Raw genomic sequence first — 24,488 nt, 5'->3', positions numbered from 1 at the left:
ACTGCCGAGGTTTACACAGATAAAACCACTGGTTGCAATTACAACACTATCTGACAAGCTTCTCACTGTTTGTCCAGCTAAGACTACTCTACTTGTTAAAGCTTTGGCTTGACCACAACTATATTATAGTTATAGCACCTTCCACATTGGGAGGATGTCTCCCAAACACCTCACAGAGCCATCTGGGAACCCAACTTGAGGATGGGGAGAACTGGGAAAGGTGGGGGGGAAGGATGGGTGACCAAAATACAGTCGAAAATAAAGGCTTTTAAGGTAGAGAGGGATGGGCCACTAAAGTAGAGCGCTCACCTGATTTCCTCTTGTACTGGACTCTTCTCTCATTTGTATCTATGCCTTTTTGGTTGGCCAACAAAATACATTTTCTTGATTGAATATTTCTTATTATGTCATAAATCAAGAAATATTCAATCAAGAAAAAACTGAAAACACACAACTGACTGAACACGGTCTTACCTAGACTCATTACCTAGGCTGCTTTTTGATGGCCCCATAGGCCACTTCTGGCCCGAGGGCCACAAGTTGGCCACCACTGATCTATGCCTTTTGAAGGATATTATATATAGTTGGCCAGAAGATATTATGTTGTTCTGCTTCCTTTGTTATTTTATACTATCATGCGTCATGATGTTTCTTGTTTGAATACTTTTTACTCATTGAAAAAGTTACCACTATGATCATCATCTTTGAGTTAAATCATATTTGGGGGTTAGCAGATCTCTATTGTTTCTCTGAAATTGCAAGGGTTCCTGTAGTTCTTCAGGATAGTTTTGTTCCAAATTCTTTCAAGATGTGGCATCTTCCTAACTCTGCAACTTTCTCCATCCTGTTCTCTCCTCCTTCCTCCCTCTCTTTTGGAACCTTGCGCCTAACTCAGTGTTGATGAGTTTTACTTTGGTAACAGACTGCAGGACCTGTATCCCAGCACTTGCATAAACTGCATGTTTTCCTGAAACCGTATCTGATCAAAGACAACTGAGGAAACCAAGAAAACAACAGCAGCAGGAAAATTAATTGTAAAACACCTTTGACATCGGGAAGACATACCAAGGCATTTGTGGATCCAGGACCCGAGCGTGGGGGGACAGGTTGGGATGAGAGAGGGCAGAGAGATTGGAGGGCGGCTGAAGGCATGGTTGAAAAGGAGGGTCTTGAGTTGTGCCTGGAAGGAGGCAAGAGAGGGAGCAAGGCGAAGGGATTGTGAGATGGAGTTCCAAAGGGTGGGGACAGAGAGGCTGAAAGCCTGGCCACCGATGGTAGGCTGGGCCATGCTAATTTACTGTAATCTCCATTGAACTGTACTGTAGCTTCATTGAAGAATTTATCAAGAATAAAAGTCTGAAAGATACCTGAGAAGTTAATGATCAGACTACAACAGAAGCAATATGATATGTGTACAAGTGTATAAGGAGCTCTGAGTGGTTTGGTTTGGTAATTCTTAAGTCTGGTGATGGGTGTCCTTATGGTCAGATACCCAGTTGATCAAAATAAAGGGATATCTTTTCAAATGAATTGCACTGATAGTTTTCAGTGGGATGAAATAAATCAGATGGTAGTGGAAGGAGAAAGACTTGGTGAGACCCCCTGATGAATAATTTTTCTGGAGACCCCTAAAATGTTGAGGCCGGCTTGCATTTTGCTCCAGTGTATTTTGCTATGGATGAATTACTTTTTCACTTCAGTGCCTGGAACCAATTGAGTGGAAAACAGTGACAGGGAGACTGGCATAAACTCACTGGGAACAGAGGAGCCAGGCTTTGGGAGCAAGCTACACTAACTTTGGCCTGATTCAGTAATCCCCTCTTTGGCTTCTGGACCCAGTGCCAATTTTATTTGCAGCCAAGTTTGCACCTTGCAGCCTTGCTTCATTTACATAGCCCTGGCTTGTACTTGATAGTCATGCTCCATTTATTCAGCAAAAGGTCACGCAGAATGCTGAGGTTGCGCACTGGCTCCATGAGATGGAACGAGCAATTGGGAAGATGATGGGAGCCAAATAGGATCACTTTTGTTTTGAACACATTTAACTGAATGAAGTTAAGATATATCCAGGATTTTCTGGGGGTGAATTATTACCTTATTCTGGATACCAGCGTAACTCAACAAAGCAAAATCAACATACTGCTACTTCATTGCCCCGACACAAGCCAACAGCAAAGACTATTTGCGATATCTGTATTTTAGACCCATTTAGAAGCTTAGGATTACTGTCCAATAAAAAGCTTTTGTGTTATTTCAATTCCAATGTATTAACCTTTTAAATAATTTTTGACATGATTTGTTAAGATTTTCGCTTTAAGATTAACTGGGGTTTCCCAGGTTGAGAAATTTGATTAAAAAGTATTTGTGGATAGAGTAGAACCAGAAGAACTGTATGTTAGGATCATCACTGTGGCAACATGTGTAAGTGAGGCGCTGATATGTCTTTTAGTGTGTTTGTAAAAACTGAACAAATGTCAACAGTTTTTGTCAATTTGATGCCTTTTTACCTAAAGGCCAGAATATCAGTGAACCACTTAATTCACCCTGGGTCATGTGGTAGTACTCTCACCCTGAATCAGAAAGTTGTGGGTTCAAGCCCCACTTCGGGACTTTGAGCTCATGGCCTAGGCTGACCCTCTAATAATGTGGTGGCAGTTGCATTGCCAGAGGTGCCATCCTTTGGATAAGACATTAAACCAAGGATCTGTCTGCCTTTTCAGGTGGATGTAAAGACTCTATGGCACTACTCAAAAGGAGAAGAGAGTTTCTTCCAGTATTCTGGCCAAAAATCCCCCAAATAAAATTTGTCATTCACTTCATGATTTCTTTTGGGGCATTGGTGTGAGTCAATTGGCTACCCCATTCCATTTAGCTACAAATACACAGTCACTACATTTGCAGCAATTCCTGTGAAACTCTTTGAGAAGTCTCAATGATGTGATAAGAATTATTATAATTCCCCTACATTAGTCAGCGCAGAATCTTGGCATTTACATAAATTCCTGTGACAATTATTTGAGATCCAGTCATATCTTAGTGCTTGTATTTCTTTGTTGCAGAATGGCCTTAATGCATTGCATCTGGCAGCCAAGGAAGGACATGTGGACCTTGTGCAAGAATTACTGGAGAGAGGTGCAACTGTTGATTCATCGACTAAGGTAATGGATCCTTGAAAACTCCCTGCTGTTCATGCTTAATGATGACATATTTGAAGAGCGCTGCAGTTACAATAGTACTGAAGAAGATGTAATAATGCAAAAATAGTGCCTTTTTTCCAAATAATTTTTAATGTTACATCCAAGTTTAGATAGGCTGAAACAGGATTAAGCATTGACTACTAAAGTGCTGAAGGTACTGGCTTGTCAAAATTTCCCAAAATGTGCCCAAGTGATTGTTGCTGGTAAATGATGCACATCACTGTTCTTAATTCCCCTGTAGCTCTAAAACAGAGCAATGAAAAGTTTGGAGACTGTGTATGTATCAGAGGTTTTAAAAAGGTCAACTAAATTTGATCTTTTATTCATGCCCATAACATAATGTTAACGCAGCAGCAGATCACCTAAGCCAGACGCACACTGAAAGTACACAAAGGCAAAATTGGTTATAAATCATTGTTAATCCAGGGGGGATTTTTCAGCAGCCTCTGGCTTCACTGGCAGACACAAATTAGACTTTCTGCCTTCAAGATACCTGGAGGGTGCAGCCACCTTGGTTGTGGTTGATGTTTAGCTCCCCCTCTACGCCTCTCAATCACTGCCCCACTCTCTCTCACTGTTCTCTCTCTCACTCACTGTCCACTCTCTCTTACTCACTGTTCGCTCTCTCACTCGCTGTTCTCTCTCTCTCTCTCTCTCTCTCTCTCTCGCTCTCTCACTCACTGTCCTCCCCTCACTCTCACATTGCAAAGGAAATGTAAAGGGTTAATATTCCAAAAGAATGTAAATACTTAGAAGCATTTCCATCGTTCAGTGGTGTCCAACGGGTTACCAATCAACACAATACTCTGGAATGAGTCTCGTTGCCTCGAAGCATACTTTACCTTGTTCTTGGATTGCCATTGTTATTTATTGTTTTATTTTTATCTCCAATCTCTTCCCTCTCCCATTCCACACCATTGTGTGCCAGCCCCTATCTAAGCAATTAACTTACTTCCAGGGCTCTACCAATACCTTTCTTACGATAACTGCTAGAATGCATGCCCTCTGATTTTGTCTTATGCCAGTTTATAAATTGGCATTGTTGTTTACTTGGGATCTGTTCTCATGGAATTACAGAGATCACAGTGATGAGGAAGATCTGAGCTACAATCTCTTACTTCTCTTACTCTACCACTTGAAGCACTGGAGTATCAATCCACTGTACTGTCACATTGTATCGCCAAACAAATCTCTCTCTATATTTAAGTGCCCTCTATATACTGTGATCGTCATATTGTTCAGCTACCAGTGACGTGTAGAACACTTTTGTGAATCTTGGCAGTGGCTCCCTCCAGCACTGCTTGAAAATGGAGAAAATCACCTGGACGCTGATTCATGTAATCATTTGTGGGTATGTTCTCAAGAGCAAGAGCCCCGAAGAATAAGATGAGCTGCTCCACAGAAATAGATGCCCCATATGTAAAACTGCTTTGCTCACACTCAGTCACACCTATGCATAACATGGTTATCACACATACAGTATTATTCTGATATGGTATGCAAACTCCACCCTGGTCACAGTGATTAAATTCCAGGGCAGGAGCCTACAGTAGATGCTAACACAATGAGATCAGAAACTTGCGATATGAGGAATAAGAAGCTGACCTCATGTCCTACCGTTGCTGCTGCCATTGTAGTTAATACAGAGAATGAAGTTCTGTGCTTCAGTAAGCAATTTAGTCCTTCTTTTCCTTTTACTGAATTATGGTTCTATGGGCACAAATTACTATCCCCACCCAAATGAGTGTATTCAAGTGTCAGCCTTGACAATGAGCGTCAGCAGATTATTTGGTAGAAGGGGATTTGCTGTTTTCCCCCTCCTTAATCCAGGGGAGGGGGAAACTGAAGCCAGTTGTTAAATGCTTGCTACAATTTGGGCTGAGATCAGGTAACTCAGCACAGAACGGGAATAGAACCTGAGACCTTTCTGGCATGTGTGGATCATCACAGAGCCATTGGGGAGCCATGCAAACCAACAACCATATTGGTGTTTATAGAAGAATCGTTTTGCCTTTCAAGTTTTGGAAGTGAAACATGGTAGCTTAAGTTATAGTACAAGTAAAAATTTATATAGATTTACATAGACTGTACAGCACGGAAACAACCAACTTGTTGGTTTCAGTGTTCAAACCCCACATGAGTTCATACTCCACCCACTGCTTACTCCCTTCTATTCCCTTCTCCCTCTCTCCCAAATGTTACCACCTAGCTGTTAAATCACCTTTCTTTATCTCCAAACTCCAGTACTGTTATATAGAAATCCTGCTCAGTTTCTTCCAATGGAAAGAACAACCTAATTTCCACCAAATACCCTTTTATGCAATTTATTGTCTCAGTTTTTCACAGCTTTTCAGAAAATGTTTCAAGCACCTGACCTAGCTGTAATTTTGCTTGCAAGCCAGAATATTTATATCATTTAAAGAGAAAGATGCTTGCAGAGTCATGTAACATTACCATAATACAGTGTATATTTGTTGAAGCAAATCATATTTGAATTTCTTTTGAACCAAGTGCAGGGCAACAGGGATTAATTTAGACATTTTGCGAAGGACCATCTCTATTTGGCTGTGATTCATGTGCTGCCCTTTCAGATATTTTATCTCAGAACCAGCAGGGTTCCATTTTATCAGCCAAGCCTTGTTACTTTGATCGCTACTGTACAATTTATAAATATGTTACTCTTTCATTTATTGATCTTGTGCTTCTGCTGCTATATTTCTGTAGCATCTTCTTCCTGCCTCACCATTATTTTCTCCTCCTTAAGCCCATCCCATGCACCAATCTTGAGAGAATTCAGGATAGTTTCTCCCAGGCCTCTGATAGTGTTATAACTATTTCAAACAACTACAGTCCTACCCCACTTATGTCGACATGTCAGGGACCATTCGAGGTTTGTTGACAGAAGGGGTTTGTCGTGGACAATAGGTATTCTGTGCTTAAAATTTGTGTTCCATGTATTTAAATGTATTTTCATTGATTTATTTTTATAAATAGTCATACATTTAATTAAAATACCTGAACCATTTATTTACATGTAATTTTGTTACCTAATTTATAAAAAAAGCATTAGCTTATTTACAAATATATTCATGTAAGTCAAAAATAGTCATTTAAGAGTACATTGTCGATATAAGTGGTAATAAAACAAGGCCTTTAATACTGTTAGGGACCTAAACAATATGTTGACGTCAGTGTTCTGGAGTTTATGTGAACCTAAACGGTATGTTTTTAGTATTGATGTGCAGAAAAGGGACTGGAACTTCACTTTTTTGTCAGTATAAGAGGGATGTTTGCATGAATGAGTTTGAGATAAGGGGGTAGGAATGGATACATTCTGTATACAATAATTTCTGCCTACAATCTGTTCATCCCTTCTTGCTCTAACTCTCCATCTCTCCATAATGAAGTTCTATAATTTCGCCAGTATCTGGGTATCTGGACTGAACTGGGATAAAGACATTCAGCAGGTGGATTTTCTGTAAAACTTTACAAAATAATTATCAGAACGAGTGAACTCTGGAAATTGAATGGTACTTTGATTTTTCTTATGCACTTTCTAAATCATCCATTATTTGTGCTTGCTGTTCTCTGATATATGGTCATCGATGCTGAAATTTCACAAAAATAATCCCAAACGCCTATCATCCAAACAGTGTATTTACAAGCAAAAGAGTGATAGATAGCAAACTAGGTGGCCTTCTGTTTTCTGGATAGTACACTACATTACACGACAGTGTAGGATACAATGTAGGATAGTATTTATTTAACCCCTTTCGTGTAAACTAAATGTCTTGAAGCGCTTTAAAAATATAATTGATTACAAACGGGAGTGAATTACATAGAATGGCATGGAAACAGGCCATTTGGCCCAGTTTATCAGAATGTTGTTATATAGGCAAATATAGGATAGTACAGTCTAATAGAGGATAGGACATTACAATACAGTGTTGCTATAGTAATTCAATTGGTTATACAGGCCTCTACTGAGAATTGATAGAAACTCTCCTGAATGTTTTTTTAAACATTTCTCTTTTAAGTTGTAATTTTCACTGAGATTTTCTCTTCGTCTCTTGGAGGTGGACTGTGGAAGCTTTCTGGATAATAGTTATGATTTTTTTGTGTTTAACAGAAGGGAAACTCAGCCCTACACATCGCATCCCTGGCGGGTCAAGGTGAAGTGGTGAAAACACTAGTGAAGCAGGCAGCCAACATCAATGCGCAGTCACAGGCGAGTACTTGATACACATCAGCGCACTGGCATGGCTTCTACCCCAAACAGATAAAACCGTAACAGAAATTCTTTCCCACTTTGGCTGTGACTTTTCCTTTCAGATCCTGTCAAATCCCCTGTTAAAATGAAACATCATGTTTTCTTCAGTCAATACATCACACTCATATTTGGGTTCAGAACATTCAGTAAACCTGATGATCGTTTAAACATTTGCCATACGCAAATTAGGAAATCGAGCAGGATACAACTGCTTTCATCTCGCATCACCTGTACGGATTTATTATTTTTACATTTTATTTTTGTCAGATTAAAATTGAAACTTTACTTCCACTGGGCGTTTTGGGGATTTTAAAAAAACAAAAACTGAAACAAGAATAGTTTTTGCAGAAAATAAAAATATTTTATGTTTATTTCCTCATTCTGGACATATATTATCATAATTAAGCACTCTTAAATCAGGAATAGTTTGGTTGGATACAAAATAAAGCTCCCTGTACTCTGCTCCATCCACGGACCTTCACTCGAACCTAAGTAAGTGGAATCAGTGTGACAATTCTCAGCTGTCAAGGCAAAAATCATTTGGTCTCTATGAGTAAGTATTGATTTAGTGTCAGCAGAGTTGTGTATTGTGAGTATGATTTTTGTTAAAATTCTATCCTATCAGTTTCAACTGGATTTGAAGCAGATCCTAGAGGTAAGAATCCTAAAGATTCCATGCCAATAGGCGAAAAGGAAAGTTTCTTCCGGTATCCTGGCCAATAATCCGCCAAATAAAATTGGTCATTCGTTTCATGGCTGTAAGTAGGACATTGCTGTGACAGGGCAAATTGGCTGTGAGTTCATCCACAAAACACACAGTCACCCCACTTTACAGCACTTCGAGATGCTATCCTGCATGAAGGGCTCTATATAAATGCAAGTTGTATGTGGAGATTGACCATGAAGATGATAGCTAACTTTGATTTAACAGCAGTTAAAATGACATCAGGATTATCAGCATGAATGTGGGTACTGTTATGATTTTTGATTGTTGCATCCCTGAAATGTTTGTTAAATTAGCACTTGAAGCTGTGCGAGCTTTCTCTGAGTGCTGACCTAGAACAAACCTATCCTGACGTTCAGATGAAGCCTGGAATGTTGGCACTAAGATATATTCCCAACTTTCTGTCACAAGAGCTATCAATCACTGCAGAAAATAACTTGCTGACTCCTGAGGCTTTCTCATTGTATGGCATTTGAAAATGCTTGCTGGATGTTTTAAAAAGTTTCTTTGCATTGCTACCTGCTGTGAATGTAACTGTTGCTAATTTCTTGTTGGGATTTGGCCTACTAGGGCTGGTTTAGGGAGCTGAGTAGCAGAAATCAAACTGGCTACGAACAGATAAAGAGTTTTGAGACATGGCTCAGCATTAACATTTCTCTTTAGTGTCTTCAATTTGCTGGAGCTAATCCCAACCTAATCTCTGTTTCTCAGTAAAAGGTCAAGCATTTAAAACAGGCTACAGTAGAACCATAGAAATGTACAGCACAGAAGAAAGCCAAAAGTGAAGTTGATTAAAGCTAAAAGAGTGAATTTAATAGCCTGCAGCAGCTTTAATTAACCTCACTTTTTATTTAAATGAAAACAGGCCTTTTATTCAGAATGGAGCTATGGAGCATATTTTAATTCTTTTTCACACAAAGAGACCTCAATCTGGTGTTGTGTCTTTATTACAAGACTTAGAAAAAAGCACAGAACTGTAGAAATATACGGCACAGAATAAAGTCATTCAGCCCATCGTGTCTGAGCTGTCTCCCTCAAGAGCAATCCTTTCAGTCCTATTTATCTACCCTGTAACTGACTATTATTGAAGTATTTGTCTAGTTCCCTCTTGAAGACCAATATGGATTCTGGAAGCTTAACACGAGCTGAAGGAAAACAACATTGCTAAGATAAGCGTTTGGGTTTTATTGGGAATCTGTTTCTAGTTAAATCCTTGAAACTGTAAACCATGGCAATGCACACGCTAGTGTTTGCCATGGGAGGTTAACAGTGATTTTTTTAACAATCAGAATGTCGAAATGGCTATTGAAGCGTAACATTGGACAATATTGAAAAACCTTTTAATCTGCGTGATATTCTCAACCAATTGAGGGTTTGTGATCAGACTGAGTCATTGCTTTGGTCTCATTAAAATTGGTTTCTTTGTGGAATTGTGCAGAACACAGAAACTTAGAAAGGGGGAGAGAGTGTAAAAATAGCTTACCACCACTGATCTCATAGCTCAGAAAGCTTGTCCCTTGAGCAGCTGACCTATAGACACAATTTAGAGATTAAAGTTCCAGTCTGTGAGGTAACTGACCTCAACCAGGGAGGACTACAGCTGGCTTCAGCGCTCTGAATTCAGGGAAAGGAAAAGCAAACCGAGTTCCCGCTCTGATCTCTTTGGAGAAAACCTTTCTGTTGAATGCATGTGTTTGGACAGGTAAAAGCGGAAAGGTTTAGACCTGACTCTGATGCCCAATCGGATCCTGCACAAAACTCAGAGCCAGTAGAATGGAAGAAAGGCAAAAAAATTAATGAGAAATAAAAATGACTTACCAAAATGTTGTAATAATCTGCTACCTAATATTAAAGCAGTATTGTCCTCTTTTGATATTTTAGCATAAAACTGCAGTTGGATTGAAGTGTGTTAAAAGAGAAAGGTGAAATAACTCAGTGCCTTAGTGAATTCAACTCGTAAGTAGCTGAGCCACATTGACTGACTGGGAGAGAAGCCAGTCTGCCAATCCTGGTCTGTTATAAGAGATATTAAAGACTGTAAAATAATCTTGCCATGAAGTGCTGACTAACGTTTTAATACATACAATCTAGATAGCATATTTAATAGTTTCATAGATCAATAGTACTTGGGACTGTGGAGTCTTTGAATACAGCAGTACTTTCTGTACCCTGTGACTGGAAGGGAAAATGTAACTGTAATTAGATATTTAGACATTTTCAATCAGATGACCGATAGCACTGATGAGTCAGTCTATTGAGGAGGAACATTCTCCATTTGTGCCACCCAGTTGCCTCCCGATGGCTTTTGGATTAGAGTTGTTTCATTGGCAAGTTTAACAGCCAATCTCCTTGGAAGCTACAAGAGTAGACCTGCCACAATCAATCAAATGGTGGCACCTGAAAGAGACATCAAATTAACATTTTGAGCTATAAATTGTACAGGGTTCAGTGAAACCATGGCTATCGAAAACCAACAGGTGTCCAATAGCATCATTACTGTCCAGAGGGAAAAGAGATGGATCTAATTGAAGTTAGGAGAATAGGCACTGTTTTCATAGTATCTGGGTAAATTGAGCAGAGCACTGCTTTCGAACCAAACCTTTACCCTCAGTGTTGTAATTGCTGCCATAAATAGAGTTGACTTAACAGTTCTGAAACCTTTCCGATAAGAACTTGCAGCTAATTGGGAACTCAGGTTCACATGGAGAGTTCACATACCAATGTTAGGGAATGAGACCGACAACTGCTCTGTGCAGTGACATGTACAATGCTGGTGGTTCAACAGCTGCATGATGCGGGAAGTGTTTTTATGCTAAAAGTAGAGATGTTGAAAGGATATAGTGTAATAGCATTTTTTTTTTACCTGGACATCAAAACAATATTTAGTAATCTCTTTAAGTAAAATATAACTTTCACCGATGAAGTAGTAAAGGGTTATGATAAGAAGAAACTTTAAGAACATAAGAAATGCTAGAGGAGAAAAGACCACAGTCCATCTATTTCACCTTCCTGGCGGCCTCATGCACATATGTCCCAAACTATCTATGTACTATATCCCATAATGTTATTTCCTAAAAGAAATTACCTAATCTGTGTTTGAAAGAATCAACACTTCCTGCTTCAACAGACTCCATAGGGAGCCTGCTCCACAGGTTCACTATTTGCTCACTGAAATAGTGTTTGCGTAGATTTGTTCTGAATTTATCCCCTTTCAATCGCAGGCCGTGTTCTCTGGTTCTACTATTCTGGACAAGTTGAAACAGCCTGTCATGATCTATATTGTCTTGCCCCTTTAGAATTTTAAAGACATCAATCATGTCACCTCTCAATCTTCTGTTTTTCAGCGTGAACAAACCCAATTTACTTAGTTGCTCCTCATAGTCCAGTCCTTCCACTCCCTCAGTCATTTTCGTTGCCCTCCTCTGTATCTTCTCGATTTCTCCAATATCCTTCTTGTACTGAGGTGACCAGAACTGTACATAGTACTCAGTAAGGTCCCACCAATGATTTATACAGTGGCAGGATTACCCCACTATTTTGGCTTGCTATTGATCTTTTGATACATCCCAACATCTGGTTTGCTTTACTCACTGCCACAGAGCGTTGTTAAAAGAGCTTTAATTTAATGTCAATCAGGACACCCAGGTCCTTTTCATTTATCATAGCTATTATTGTCCTTCCGTTCAAATAATAGTCCCTTCTAGGATTTTTTATTCCCATGTGAAATACTTCACATTTCTCCACATTGAATTTCATCTGCCAGCGATCTGCCCAATTCCCAAGTATGTTCAAATCCTCCTTAATCTATTTTATTCAGTTTCGCCATCTGCCACCTTCATTAGCTTGGTGTCATCTGCAAACTTAGCAACTGTGCTTGTGAATTTCTAGTTTCAGATCATTTTAAAGACATCAATCATGTCACCTCTCAATCATCTGTTTTTCAGCGTGAACAAACCCAATTTAAACATATTAAACATATTAAACAAAAGATTATTAAATATTAATATAAATAAATATTAAACACACCAGATTCTTGTGGAACTCCACTGGTAACATTATTCCAGTCTGATGGCACCACCTGTACCACCACCTTCTGTGTTTTTCTGGGCAACCAATTGTGTATCCATCGTAATATACCTCCACTGATTCCCGCTCTTTTTTACTTTCAGTATCAGCTTCTCAAAAGGAACTTTATCAAAAACCTTACTGAAATCCAGATCTACAACATCCACATCCTTTACTTGGGGGAAATGTTATAATTTCCTCTTTTAAAACATACTTTTAGATCTGGTCTGATTGATAGTTAAAGCTTACTGTTGAAGCCAATGCTCTTACTGCAATGCAGCCAATGATTAATTTCCTTTCAGGCAAAATGTTGAATTTTCCCATCTAACAGTTGATGTTTCTGACCAAGTAACTATTTCTGCTAAAAATGAAACACTGTTGATTCTGAGCAATATTGATTTGTTTTTTCTATTTTAATGGTAAAGTTGGGTTATTTAAAGCTCCCAGTGTTAAATAATAAGAATTCTTATTTGAAAGCAATGGATCAATGATCTGGGCTCAATTCATTTTCCATGGCTGTCTTTAACAGTGCCATTTGCAGGTTTCTGTTAAGCTGTGTTTAGAATCCATCAGTTATACTTCACACTGTGAGATTTGAGTGAGATTGTTTCCCTAACTTCTAAGATCCAGTAGGTGTTACATTTTTTAGATCATTTTGGAGCTCCTGGATTGGGCCCAATGACTAACTCATCATGTATGTCAACAAAGGAATGTTTTCTATTTAGAAAAAAACTTCCTATTTTCATTTGTCCTCTCATTATCCACAACCATGCTACGCTCTCCCTCCGATATATTCACATGAGAGCTTAGATAAGTGTCAGGTCACGCAACTGGTGGAAGGCATTGCAACCAAACCCATCCTTCCTTTCACTCAATGCTTCTACATTCACTTACCAACAGGGGACACTGAATAGTGAACAGGAGTGAGAGCCTCGTCTTATTTTTTCCTTCCTAGACTAAGGGTCTGAGATCCGCTATTTTAGCACAGACAGAGGATTAAGCCTGGCACATTCTTGGCTCAGATCAACACTAGATACTGCATCAGAGAGCTTGATCTCTTCTGCTTGATGGGTCTTCAGAAGCTACATGACAAGAAAATATGATTCTTCCTTGCAATTTACTCAATTTATGTTGTATTTCAACACATGCAGAATTTGCAAATTGTTAAATACAGCCTTAATTTTGAAGTGAATTTTCTTTAAATTGACTTTCAGAAAATTTACTTAAAGGATAAGACTGAATTCAACAATTTGGCAAGTTCTGGATGCCCTAAATTGCTGCATAAATAGAACAAATCTGCCCCTATATTGGGAAAGTACTTAGCATTAAAAATGTTTGCATTAAAATGTTTCTGTCTCCAAACAAATAATCTCCTTTAATCTCATTTAAACCAATCCAAACCACTTCCCCAATGATGTTTGATAGTACAGTATTCACAATTGAATGCTGTGGTTATAGAAGCAATGATATTAAATAATATTGATGTTAAATCAAATGATAAAATCTTGTACCGTTTTGATTTTTGAATGGGGTGCTGATGTTGAGCCTTGTTCATTTGTCCTTTTTTAAATAAAGATGCCCAATTTTTGATTTTTTAAGAATTCTGTGTTTTGAACTTGCACCGAGGTGCAAAATGCCACTTTTGCTGCTCGGTGCAATGCTAACGTATTTAGTGTTTTAATCAGCAAACTGCTCAGAAGTTAAACTCTTGCTTTGCCTCAGGTGACATTTTGATGTGTTCATTAATAGGAAGTTAGGAACCTAAAACACTGTTGTCAATTTAAACTGTCAATTTGATTTAGACTTTTGGCCCTGTATTATTTAATGCCTCTGTCCCCTGATGTATGAAACTTTTTTTTCAAAATTGTGTATCCTTGCTACCTTTCTTTTCTGTTTTCAAGATTGTTCTAAAGTTGTGTCTCTTTATCAAGTTGGCAGTGCTTTCAGTGACCTCTAACTGACTCCCACTTCTTGTTTGGTGCCTATCACTCAGTTGTTAAGTGCAGTTGAGACATTTGCTTACATAAATATTGTCTTATGAATTCAGGTCGCTGTGCATGGTGGGAATCCTGATTTTAACAAGCGAAGGAGAAATTGAAATACCAACTCAACTCTTATCAACTCTTTTTATTCTCCATAAAGACACCTTTCAGTTGACTGTGCTGGTGGGACTAAGAACACATTTGATTCAGATGCTGCTTCATTTGCAGAACTGTTAGCCTGGAACAAATTAATTTCCATTATTGGGTTTGAACATCATGTTTAAATTATACATTTAGCTCATTAGTTTTGAAATGTATATTGTTTGATAAACTGAAAATGCAAAATGTGATTACTTTAATTGTAGATTCTATTTGTGGGTTCCAAATCAATATTCTTTGCGAAGAGCAGAGTGCTGGCCAAATACAATCAATTCACTGAAGTAATTCTGCAAATTGTCAGAGTACAGACTCAATTCTCTGGGCAATGTACTTAGTAATCTTTGCAAAATCATTGAAGAAATATTCCATTGGACCTAAATTTACTCTATTGAGTATTTAGTATTTAGTGTGTCAGTTGATAGCAACAGAATTTGCATTCTGCATTCTCACCTATTGAGCCAGAAGGTTGTAGATTCAAGCCTCATGTCAAGACTATGAATTCATATAGTCTAAGCAAGCACTCCAATGCAGTGCGATATTGTTGGAGGTTCCATCTTTCAGATAAGACGTTAAATTGAGGTACCATCTGCGATCCCATGGCACTATTCAAAAAGAGAAGGGAGTTTCTTCCAGTGTCCTGGCCAGCAATCCCCCCAAATAAAATTGGTTATTCATTACATTGCTGTTTGTAGACATTGTTGTGTGCAAATTGGATGCTGAGTCCCTGGACTTTACAGTATATCCTGTGAAGCACTTTGAGAAGTTCTCCTGACATGACAGGTGTTGTATCAATTGTATGATTATTTTAAAGGATTCAGATTTGAGCTAATTCTTAAACTCAGCCTTAATTTTGAAGATGTTTTTCCAAAGAATTTTTAAAGAACTACGAAAACACGACTTCAAAGTTAAGACTGTATTCAACAATTTGCCAAATTCTGCATTCTCTAAAATGCTGCATTACTAGAGTAAATCTGGACCCAGGTAGGTTTGCTCGCCAACTAAGTTTACAGGATAGTCAGGTTTATTTAAGTTTGTATTTTGGGAGACCCATCATTCATGCTTCAGAAGAGGCTACAACATCAGCAGACTACACTCCTCACCTGTCTCCCCAGTTCCACCATCTACAACATTCAGTTAGCACATGGGATCACAAGATTGGTCTGGATGAAGAAGGCACTTCAGCCCATCCAATCTCTGCTTTTTAAATGAGTCTAGTGCCCTAGCTTCCACCACCACAAAATTCCACTGCCAATATCCTCACCTGCACCAAACTCCACGTGCCCATCGCCTGAATCCTCACCAGTTTCCACTGTCTCCCCATCTCCAGAATGATCAACTTCAAGATCCTCACTCTCGCATACAAATTCTTTCATGCCCTAGCACCTCCCTATCACTTTGATCTGCTTGTACCCCCATTTCTCTCCCCGCCCCTCTGCTCAGCTAAGACATCCTGCTATATGTCCCTGACCCCTTGTGTGTCAACATCAGAGGTGGACTGGCTATATGAAAAATTTGGAAGTTTCCCAAGCACTCCCATGACTGGCTCCCTAGCGCCCCCTCCCCTCCAAGATTCCGAGCCCTTTCGGGGATACAGTCCCCCTTCCCTTACTTTCTTCAAGGTCCATCTCAAGACTTTCCTCTTTGACCATGCCTTTGATCATCATTTCCCCCTCCCCAAACCCCAACTTCCCTAGTTCCCCACCATTCCTGAATCCAACCTCCAGCTTGGGTGCAAACCCTTGACTTTGCAGTGCCTTGGGACATCCTCCTGATGTGAAAGGCGCTATATAAATGCAATTTGTTGCTGCTGTTTTTGTTGAATCTACATGGTGGCTGTATCAAGGGCATCAATAAAACATTGTGTATGCTCAGACACATTTTGTTGCAAACAAACTCATTGCAAATTCAGTCAATAAACAGATCAGCCTCAAGAAAATTCAGGTCAAAGGTTTATGATTCAAGGTGCTGGACGCCATTGAACATGAAAAGCATAGCACAGAAATGAGACAGGAAAAGTAATAGTTAGAAAAACCCAGCATAGTTTTCGAAAGCCTGTATCAAAGAGGAAGCCTGGGGGAGATAAGGAGTTCTATAATCTTCAGATCCCGTGGAAGAATGAATTTGTGGGAACAGTTTTGATTCCTGCAAATTGTGGAAAGAATACACGGAGGAGACAGAACATGTGGGGCAATGAATTTCAAGCTTGGGAGGAAAGTTTCAAGGGGTAAAAGCCACGGAAGTACCAATTAGAGATAAGAAAGGTTACAAGATGATGGAAGGATCATCATTTAAAAGGATAATTTCATTGTCGTAAATGGTGTTATAAGTACACAAGATTATAACATTGACATTTTACTAAAATCAGATATCTCATTTGCTAATACCGCATACAAGCAGTGAACATCGTTCAAAACAGTGAACATTTACAGCAGTATAAAATACGTTTCATTATTTGATTGAGACGGTCTGTACGTGGGTAGACAGCAAGAAAATCTTATTGGCTTTATTTATTACCTCATTAAATATTCCCTTTGCTCTTCATTGCCCAATAACTCAGGTAATATTATTTAAATAGCTGAAATATTGTAGGAGGGTGGTAGCGGATTGCAAAGTCTATCAAGCCAAAGCCGTTGTCTTATTGATATTTTCTGATGAATCTAATAGGAATCTTTGAATCTATGAATATAGAATTGATGGAATCACATAATCATTGAATGGAGATGAGGCAGAATATTGAAGTGTAACTCATAGTACACTGCAGCATATTTGAAATTAGCTTTCAGAGCAGCTTCTCTCTGTACTGGGGATACACTGGTACATGACCAGGGCACTGTATGAACCCTGTGCTCAGACCACACAGTTGGCTGGGCTAGTGAGGGACTAGAATTTCTATTGCCAGCACCTCCGGGAAATCAGTATAATCTTAGACACCCATTAATTCTGTGTACTTATATAGTGCCTTTCACATATGACAATGGTGGCCAACCTATGGCCCCTGGGCCAATTCTGGCCTGTGGGGCCATCAACAAGTGACCCACCAAACATTCGCACCAATCCAGACAAGGCCATTCCAAATCAATGGCTTGTTTCCAGTATCTACTGAGTGGCAATGCCCATGACACATACATCAATCAAGAAATATTCAAATCAAGAAAATGTATTTGGTTAGCTGACCAAAAAGGTTGGCTACCAGTGAGATAGGGCAATGTCTCAAAATGCTTTTCAGAGGTGATCCTAGACACCTAGCAGCGTGGAGGGGGTAGGGAAGTGACCTTAGGCACAATCAATGAAGTAGGTTTTTAGAAGCAGTTTAAAGACAGATAGAGAGGTGCTGAGGTGGAGGGATTTAATGAGAGAGTTCCAGAGGTTAGGGGCATAGTGACTGAAAGCTTGGTTACTGATGGTCAGGGCAGAAGGGAGTGAGGAATATGTAGCAGGCCAAGTTCCTGAGTGTTGTGGTCAAGCAGGAGAGTGAGCTTAGAGAAGGTTGTAAAGGGCAGGGACGTGTAAAGAATTTTAGGATCTTGAAGTAGATCTGTTGGGAGATAGGGAGACAATGGTGCATGGCGAAGATGGGGTAATAGAAAAGTATCAAATGGTAATTACCAGGATATGCCGGAAGCTTTGGAATGAATACAGTGAAGCCAGGTTGCAGATTTTGTCGCAGAGTCAAATAAGGCTGACTTGAAACAAATTTTAGTTGCATACATTTAATTCAAGGTACCGTTCATTATCACAATATAATTGCATGATTATCTGTGCAAGTGAACAAAACATCAGAGAAAAATGTGGAAACTCTACTGGGAACCAGTCAAGATATCTGACTGCGAACTTCAAAGAACCTGTTTACCTTTGGGGCTCATTAAATAGTCCTTGCAGCCTTTTGGAGTTAATTCAGTTGACTCACAGCTTGCAGCAGAACTTCTTGGAAGTTATTGAAGTGCAAAACTGTGTCAGGTTTTGTACCTTATTTATTCTTTTAGGCTCTTGTAAACACAATACATATGTTTCCCTCACAGTTCTTTAGTGAACTGCTGCTTTTGTACAGGTACCAAGCATCCCTGTTGATGATCCTTGGTGAAATTATGTCATGAGTGGGTTTGAAGGCAAAGCAGCCTTTCAATGCCGTCTGCATTAATTCCCATACTGTAGTACAGTATTTTTACATTTTCAAACAACAGAGCTTCACTTTTACTACACATTTCTCAATATAAAAATGATCAAAGATCTGATATCGAAGAAGGCAGTGATATCTGGGAATGTGCACACCTAGTAAAAGAGTTTCACTTTTACTACACATTTCTCAATATAAAAATGATCAAAGATCTGATATCGAAGAAGGCAGTGATATCTGGGAATGTGCACACCTAATTTTTTTTGGTCTGATGCTTGGCTTCACATATGCAGAAAGCCATTATCATGTTTGAGTATTCAAACCAGTGACTGGAGGGCATCAAATTAAGATAATTAACAAGGCAGAGATTAGGAGGAGAATTGTTAGCATGTGGAAAGCTCTGTGGGGTACACTGGCTAAAACAGAATCCTCATCAGCCAGATAGATATTTAAACAGAATGGGGAAAAAGCAGGAGAATGGGATTAACTGGATTGCTCCTTTAAAGGGCCAGCACAAATCAGATGGGCTCAATGGCCTTCTTCTGTACTGTAATTTTTCTATGGTTATAAATCAAACTACTAAGAGTTTCAGATACGTGGGTAGAAATTTCCCCTGGCTCTAGATTTACTCTTATTAATGTAGCATTTCAGAGAATTCAGAAATTTGGTATATTATTGAATTTAGTTTCAAGCCCAGTTTCTGTAGTTCTTAAGATAACTTACAGAAAACTGGCTCCTAAATTAAAGATAAATTTAAGAATTTGACAAATTCTGGACACACTTACCCACAGGAATTAAGTTCTAACCAAAACACTGAAACCTCAATATAAACATATTCAGCAAAATAAGTCCTTTGGCTAATAAAATAATAATAATAATAATAATAATCCTTGCATTTGATATAGCGCTATTCACGTCGGGAGGACGTCCCAAAGACTTTAAACCAAGGTCCAGTCTGCCTTTTCAGGTGGACGTTAAAGATCCCATGGCACTATTCAAAAAGAGAGTTTCTCCCGATGTCTTGGCTAACAAATCCCCCAAATGAAATTGGTCACTCACTCCGTGGCTGTTTGTGGAACATTGCAAAGCACAAACTGGCTGCCACATTTCGCCCAAAATACACAGTAAATCGACTTTACAGTATGTCCTGTGAAGTGCTTTGAGACGTCTCGACGATGTGATAAGGCGCTATATCAAATGCAAGTATTATTATTACTATTATTATAAATCCATGAGATAGAACCCAACTGATCAAACCAGCGTCATCTGGTCAACACGAAGCTTCTCTGTGTGGAATTGGAAAACCTTTAATTGGGTGGGGAGTGTGTGAATGTACAACTTCTTTACCAGAAACGGGTCTAAACGTTTTCAAAATTAACACTTCAAAGTTAAATCAAAATCTTGGCCTTCATTAAATTTGCTTTTTTTAATTGTGGCTAAATTGACTGCGATAAGCCTGACGTACAAAGCATTCTCCCGGATGTTCAGTTCCAAAGCAGTTGTTAAAAGGCAGATTTAATAGAACTTGTTTTTTTACCTCAATTTCTATATTGTCTGTACTATTGCTCAAGAAATGGACTCAGTTTCACAATACTACAATTTTGATCCTCTTTGTTTGGAAAATATGTGGCTGTCTTAAGACGTTGATTTATAACAACAAAGGTGTTTTTACTTTATTTCATTAATAGTTTGACAATCCTGCTCCTGTGAAATGATTGTCACATTGATGAATTGAAAGTGCTCTGTTTGGCAGTCAGGTTAGAGCTGTGGCTTTTACAGCCATCAATAATGAGCAAGCCTCCAGCAGTAAAATTTTTGCCTGTAAGCTAGCATACTGTACCTCCAGTGCAACCATAATTTAATGCACTGCACAGATGAAATGAGTGATAAATAATTAAATTGCCAAAAATTTATTCAGAATCTCTGTGCATCCGTCCAGATCAATTCATTTGCAGGACTGTATTTTGCTTTATTTGTCAGTTACTGAAGCGTTGACACAACACATTGGATACTGAACCCTGAAAAATATATTAGGTGAATACTACTTTTAGATTTTAGTATTCCAATAAGTCATTTCAAATACTCAATTTCAAAGCTTTCAGTAAACTGAGAGAACTGTAACTATAATGCCCACAAAATACAGTCAATTCAATTTACAGTATATTCTGTGAAGCGCTTTGAGATGTTTCGAAGATGTAATAAGGCATTATATCAAATGCAAGGATTATTATTATTATAACCCAACAAAGTAGCGTTACTCGGTTTGGTGATATATTGGGCAAAGAACTTGTTGTGAGTTGGTGAATGTTTCAATTAAAGGAACACTCTCTTCATGAAAAAGTGCTTTCCAATATTATTAATAAATAACCTTCTCATTTGATATAATACTTAGTTATATTGTTGAAATGTTTAAAAAGACTCCACAAGATTTAGTGTCTGTATTTTGTAGACGAACGTGGCAGCTAATTTGCACACAGCAATTTCCCACAAACATTCATGAAGTGAACGAGCAATTTTATCTGGAGGATTGTTAGCCAGGACACAAGGAGAAACTTTCTCTTTCTATTGATACTAATGCCGTAGGCTCTTTAATGACCACCTGAACAGGAAGACAGGACCTAGATTTAACATTTCTTCTGGCTGACACCATATGTAGACTTTCTCTTGGTGGAATCTATTGTGTGAGTTTCAGATTTGCACGTTGTGGTACAGGGACAGGTTTGATGGGACGAGTTGCCTTGTTTTTCTTTCATGTTTTCTTAATTTCTTATGCCTTTAAAAATGTGAAAACTTTACCCACATCAGTTGTAAATAGATAGTAAGTACTCAATCAATCATCCAGTGTAATTTTTCCCCAAAGCCCCAATGTTTAACTTTTAATCAGATATCATACAAGAAAATACTATAATGTATACATGGCCTCAAACAGTATACTAACAAGTCCTTTTTACACTATGCAGCCTTTGTTTGCTAGCTTGGAGCTATTCCAGATGTTGTGGGAACCTTTACACGAACAAAAAAAGATCTTTTGCAAACGACATGATTTCTAATATCGTGCTATACTTGTTCCCCTTAGTTTGAGGTCCAAGTTGTACAAGTCAGTATTTCTGACTACCATTTTTTTATTGCCTATTGTGGACTGCTGAGGGGATTGATCTGTATCTATCCTGGTTTTAATATTGAATGAAGTGTTTCAGTGTTTTTTTAAAAAAAACAATCATTCATCTGCCATCCTTTCAAATAAAAACATTTACTATCATTGCCAATGTTGAATTATTTAATTAAAGTGTCTCTTGGGGATCCCTTGTTATTGCTGTTACTACAAGAGACAGGCAGCTAGAAAATTCAGTGATTTTACAAACAAACACATTGAGCCTCTTAGTGAGAGATAATTCCCTTCCCCCAAATTTTGAAAGCTTATTTTTTGGTGGGAGGGTGGGGTACAAGACAGAAGAGCCCAATGCCATTCATGTCACAAAGATGCTGCATAAAAATAAGTTAATGGTTTGCTTTAGCATAAATTACAGCTTTGTGTTGTGAATATCTTTACGAATAGACATAATAATCATGTGGTGGTATGATAATGTTGTGGTCACTGCATCTGATTTAGCAGTGACTGATGTTTCACAGCAGATATAGCCAGAATCATGTTAACAAGTAAAATGAAGATGAGAGATGAAGGAATTAAGTCTTTTCCTTCTTCCCTTTCTCCCTCTTAATATAACACAGTGAAGAAACTACCAAAATGTATATTTATTCTGCCTTTTCCTTTCTAATAATTGTTATAGCCTCTCGTCCACTCAGAGATCATGGTTCAAAGTGGGACCCAGCATTATAGCTTTCAATTCTTTGCTGTTCTCTACCATTACATTGTCTATATTTTAATTTGGATGCTGCAGACTCAATACTATTCTATGTGAAGCTCTGATAACACTCCTGGACCATGGATACTCTGAACTCATAGACCACAATCACAGCCACAATCATGAACACATCATACGTACTAGGATAAAAAAATCTGATTTATGATCTGGACTTACTTTTGGAAATCTTAATTGTGAGATATTTGCAAAGCAGAAGCCAAAGCTTAAAACAAAAACTGACCCCACAGGTCAGTCATGCAACACAAGGAATATACACATTGTTCCACAAAGGAAATTAACACTTACCTCCACACCTCTAGGGATCCAATTGCAGACTGATTGGTTTGTCAACGCTTGTCAGTGAAAATGAATGAAATCCTTGATCCAGACAGCTAGAAATTGGATGTTCTCTCATTGGATTTTCGAGTCATAATGAGAAAAAGCGTAAGCAAGAACCTTTGTGGTGTGGCTCGAGTTGTGATAGGGATCAGTTTGGTTCAGTTGGTAATGCTCATGCTTCTGGTTCAGAAAGCTTTAGGTTTGATCCTTTGTTACCAGATGTCTGACACATGCGGAAACCCATCACCATGCTTGGGAGTCTGGTGAGATTTCCATCCATTCCGCCTCATATGGAAATTCCAGAGATAGATTATTAGAATGGAATGCGCACTCTCTCCCGGGAGGGTGGGGGGATGCATCCTGCTTACCTAATTCCAGAAAGTATGAGGCACAGGTTGGCGAGACCCAAGACTTGGGGACCTCACATAGTGTGGGTTGGGGTACTGGTGGAGTCTAACCAGCTAAAACCGCATAGCTTGCCATTGACAGCACTGTCTGGAAAGCTTTCTCACTGCTTGTCCAGCTGGACCATCCTACCTGTTAGGGCTTTGGCATGCAGAATTAATAGGAGCTGAGTGAGAGGATTCCCTGTGCCAGGGACTGTTCTGCCCTTCCAGGTCCTGCTGATGAGTCAGGCTGGTTGTGCTGCCATCAGCAGTGCTCTGGAGTCCTGCAGACCCAACTGGCCAGGAACCAGACTACCGAGACCGCCACAGAGGGCTGGCTCAATTCCAACATGCCAATGCCAGGCATATCACCTTGGAGCCAGTTCAGACCCTGCTTACCTTCTCCCCCAAGGAGGTAGCAGGCAAATCACTACAGTAATGAAGGAATGATTTCCTGTTAAAAATACTTTCTTTTTGATGAGATGCACATCAGGAGACATCAGTATTGTTCAGTATTGTTCATGTGTGCATTCCCATACAAAGCTTTTGTACCTTTTTTAGTACAAGTTTTCAAGTGAGAGCGCATTGCACTTACACCAAGTAGCAAACAAATCCTAGAACCCAGCAAAGAAACAGAATGGTGGACTATAACTTAGTGCTCAACATAGACTCCGAATGCAGTAAGTTGTGAATTTGTGACAAAGAGTCAGAGCAAACTAGCAATTCATAAATTTCCCCCAAATATATTAATATTGTCACTTATTTTGATCCAAGTGGACACTCACACATACTAAAATAAATGTTTTTGAGTAGGATGAAGTACTGAGTATGCTAATATTGATATCATGTTATTCTTATGTTCATTGATGAATCTTAGACACTTATTATCTTTGATTTATAATAATAATGATCATTGCATTTGATGTAGCATCTTGTCGCTTCATTGAGACGTCACAAAAAGCTTCACAGTATTTACTGTAAAGTGGATTTTGTATTTTGTGTGCAAAATGCGGCAGCCAGTTTACGCACAACAATATCTAACACACAGCCAAGGAGTGAATGACTAATTCTATTTGGGGGATTTGATGGCCAGGACAGCGGAAGAAACTCTCTTCTCTTTTCAAATAGTGTCTTGGGATTTTTAACTTCCATCTAAACAGGCAGAAGGCACCTTGGTTTAACATCTCAGCACCTCTGACAATGCAACACTTCCTAGCACTGCATTGGAGTGTCAGCTTAGACTATGTGATTCCATCACCTGACATGGGGCTTGAACCTACAGCCTTCTGACTCGGCAGCGAGAGTGTTTCCTTGAGCCCAGATGACCCATGTTTTAATTCGCACCAGAAGACGCGGACAACTCTTACCATTTTTAACCAAACAGATGGA

At 38.9% G+C, this 24,488-nt stretch overlaps 1 protein-coding gene across 1 annotated transcript in view; it reads left to right on the top strand.

Moving 5' to 3' along the window:
- ank2b (ankyrin 2b, neuronal) overlaps positions 1 to 24,488 on the top strand; it is a 161,469-nt gene that overhangs the window by 17,266 nt on the left and 119,715 nt on the right. The window contains exons 3-4 of the mRNA XM_042339832.1: positions 3,060 to 3,158; positions 7,327 to 7,425. Of these exons, the coding sequence (XP_042195766.1) occupies positions 3,060 to 3,158; positions 7,327 to 7,425 (198 nt within the window). The remainder of the gene's footprint in view (positions 1 to 3,059; positions 3,159 to 7,326; positions 7,426 to 24,488) is intronic.

This window comes from Callorhinchus milii, unplaced genomic scaffold (assembly GCF_018977255.1).
Source record: "Callorhinchus milii isolate IMCB2004 unplaced genomic scaffold, IMCB_Cmil_1.0 Scaffold1, whole genome shotgun sequence".
NCBI classification, from domain to species: domain Eukaryota; kingdom Metazoa; phylum Chordata; class Chondrichthyes; order Chimaeriformes; family Callorhinchidae; genus Callorhinchus; species Callorhinchus milii.
The sequence above is the reverse complement of the archived record's forward strand: the minus strand, read 5'-3'. Positions and strand labels throughout refer to the sequence as shown.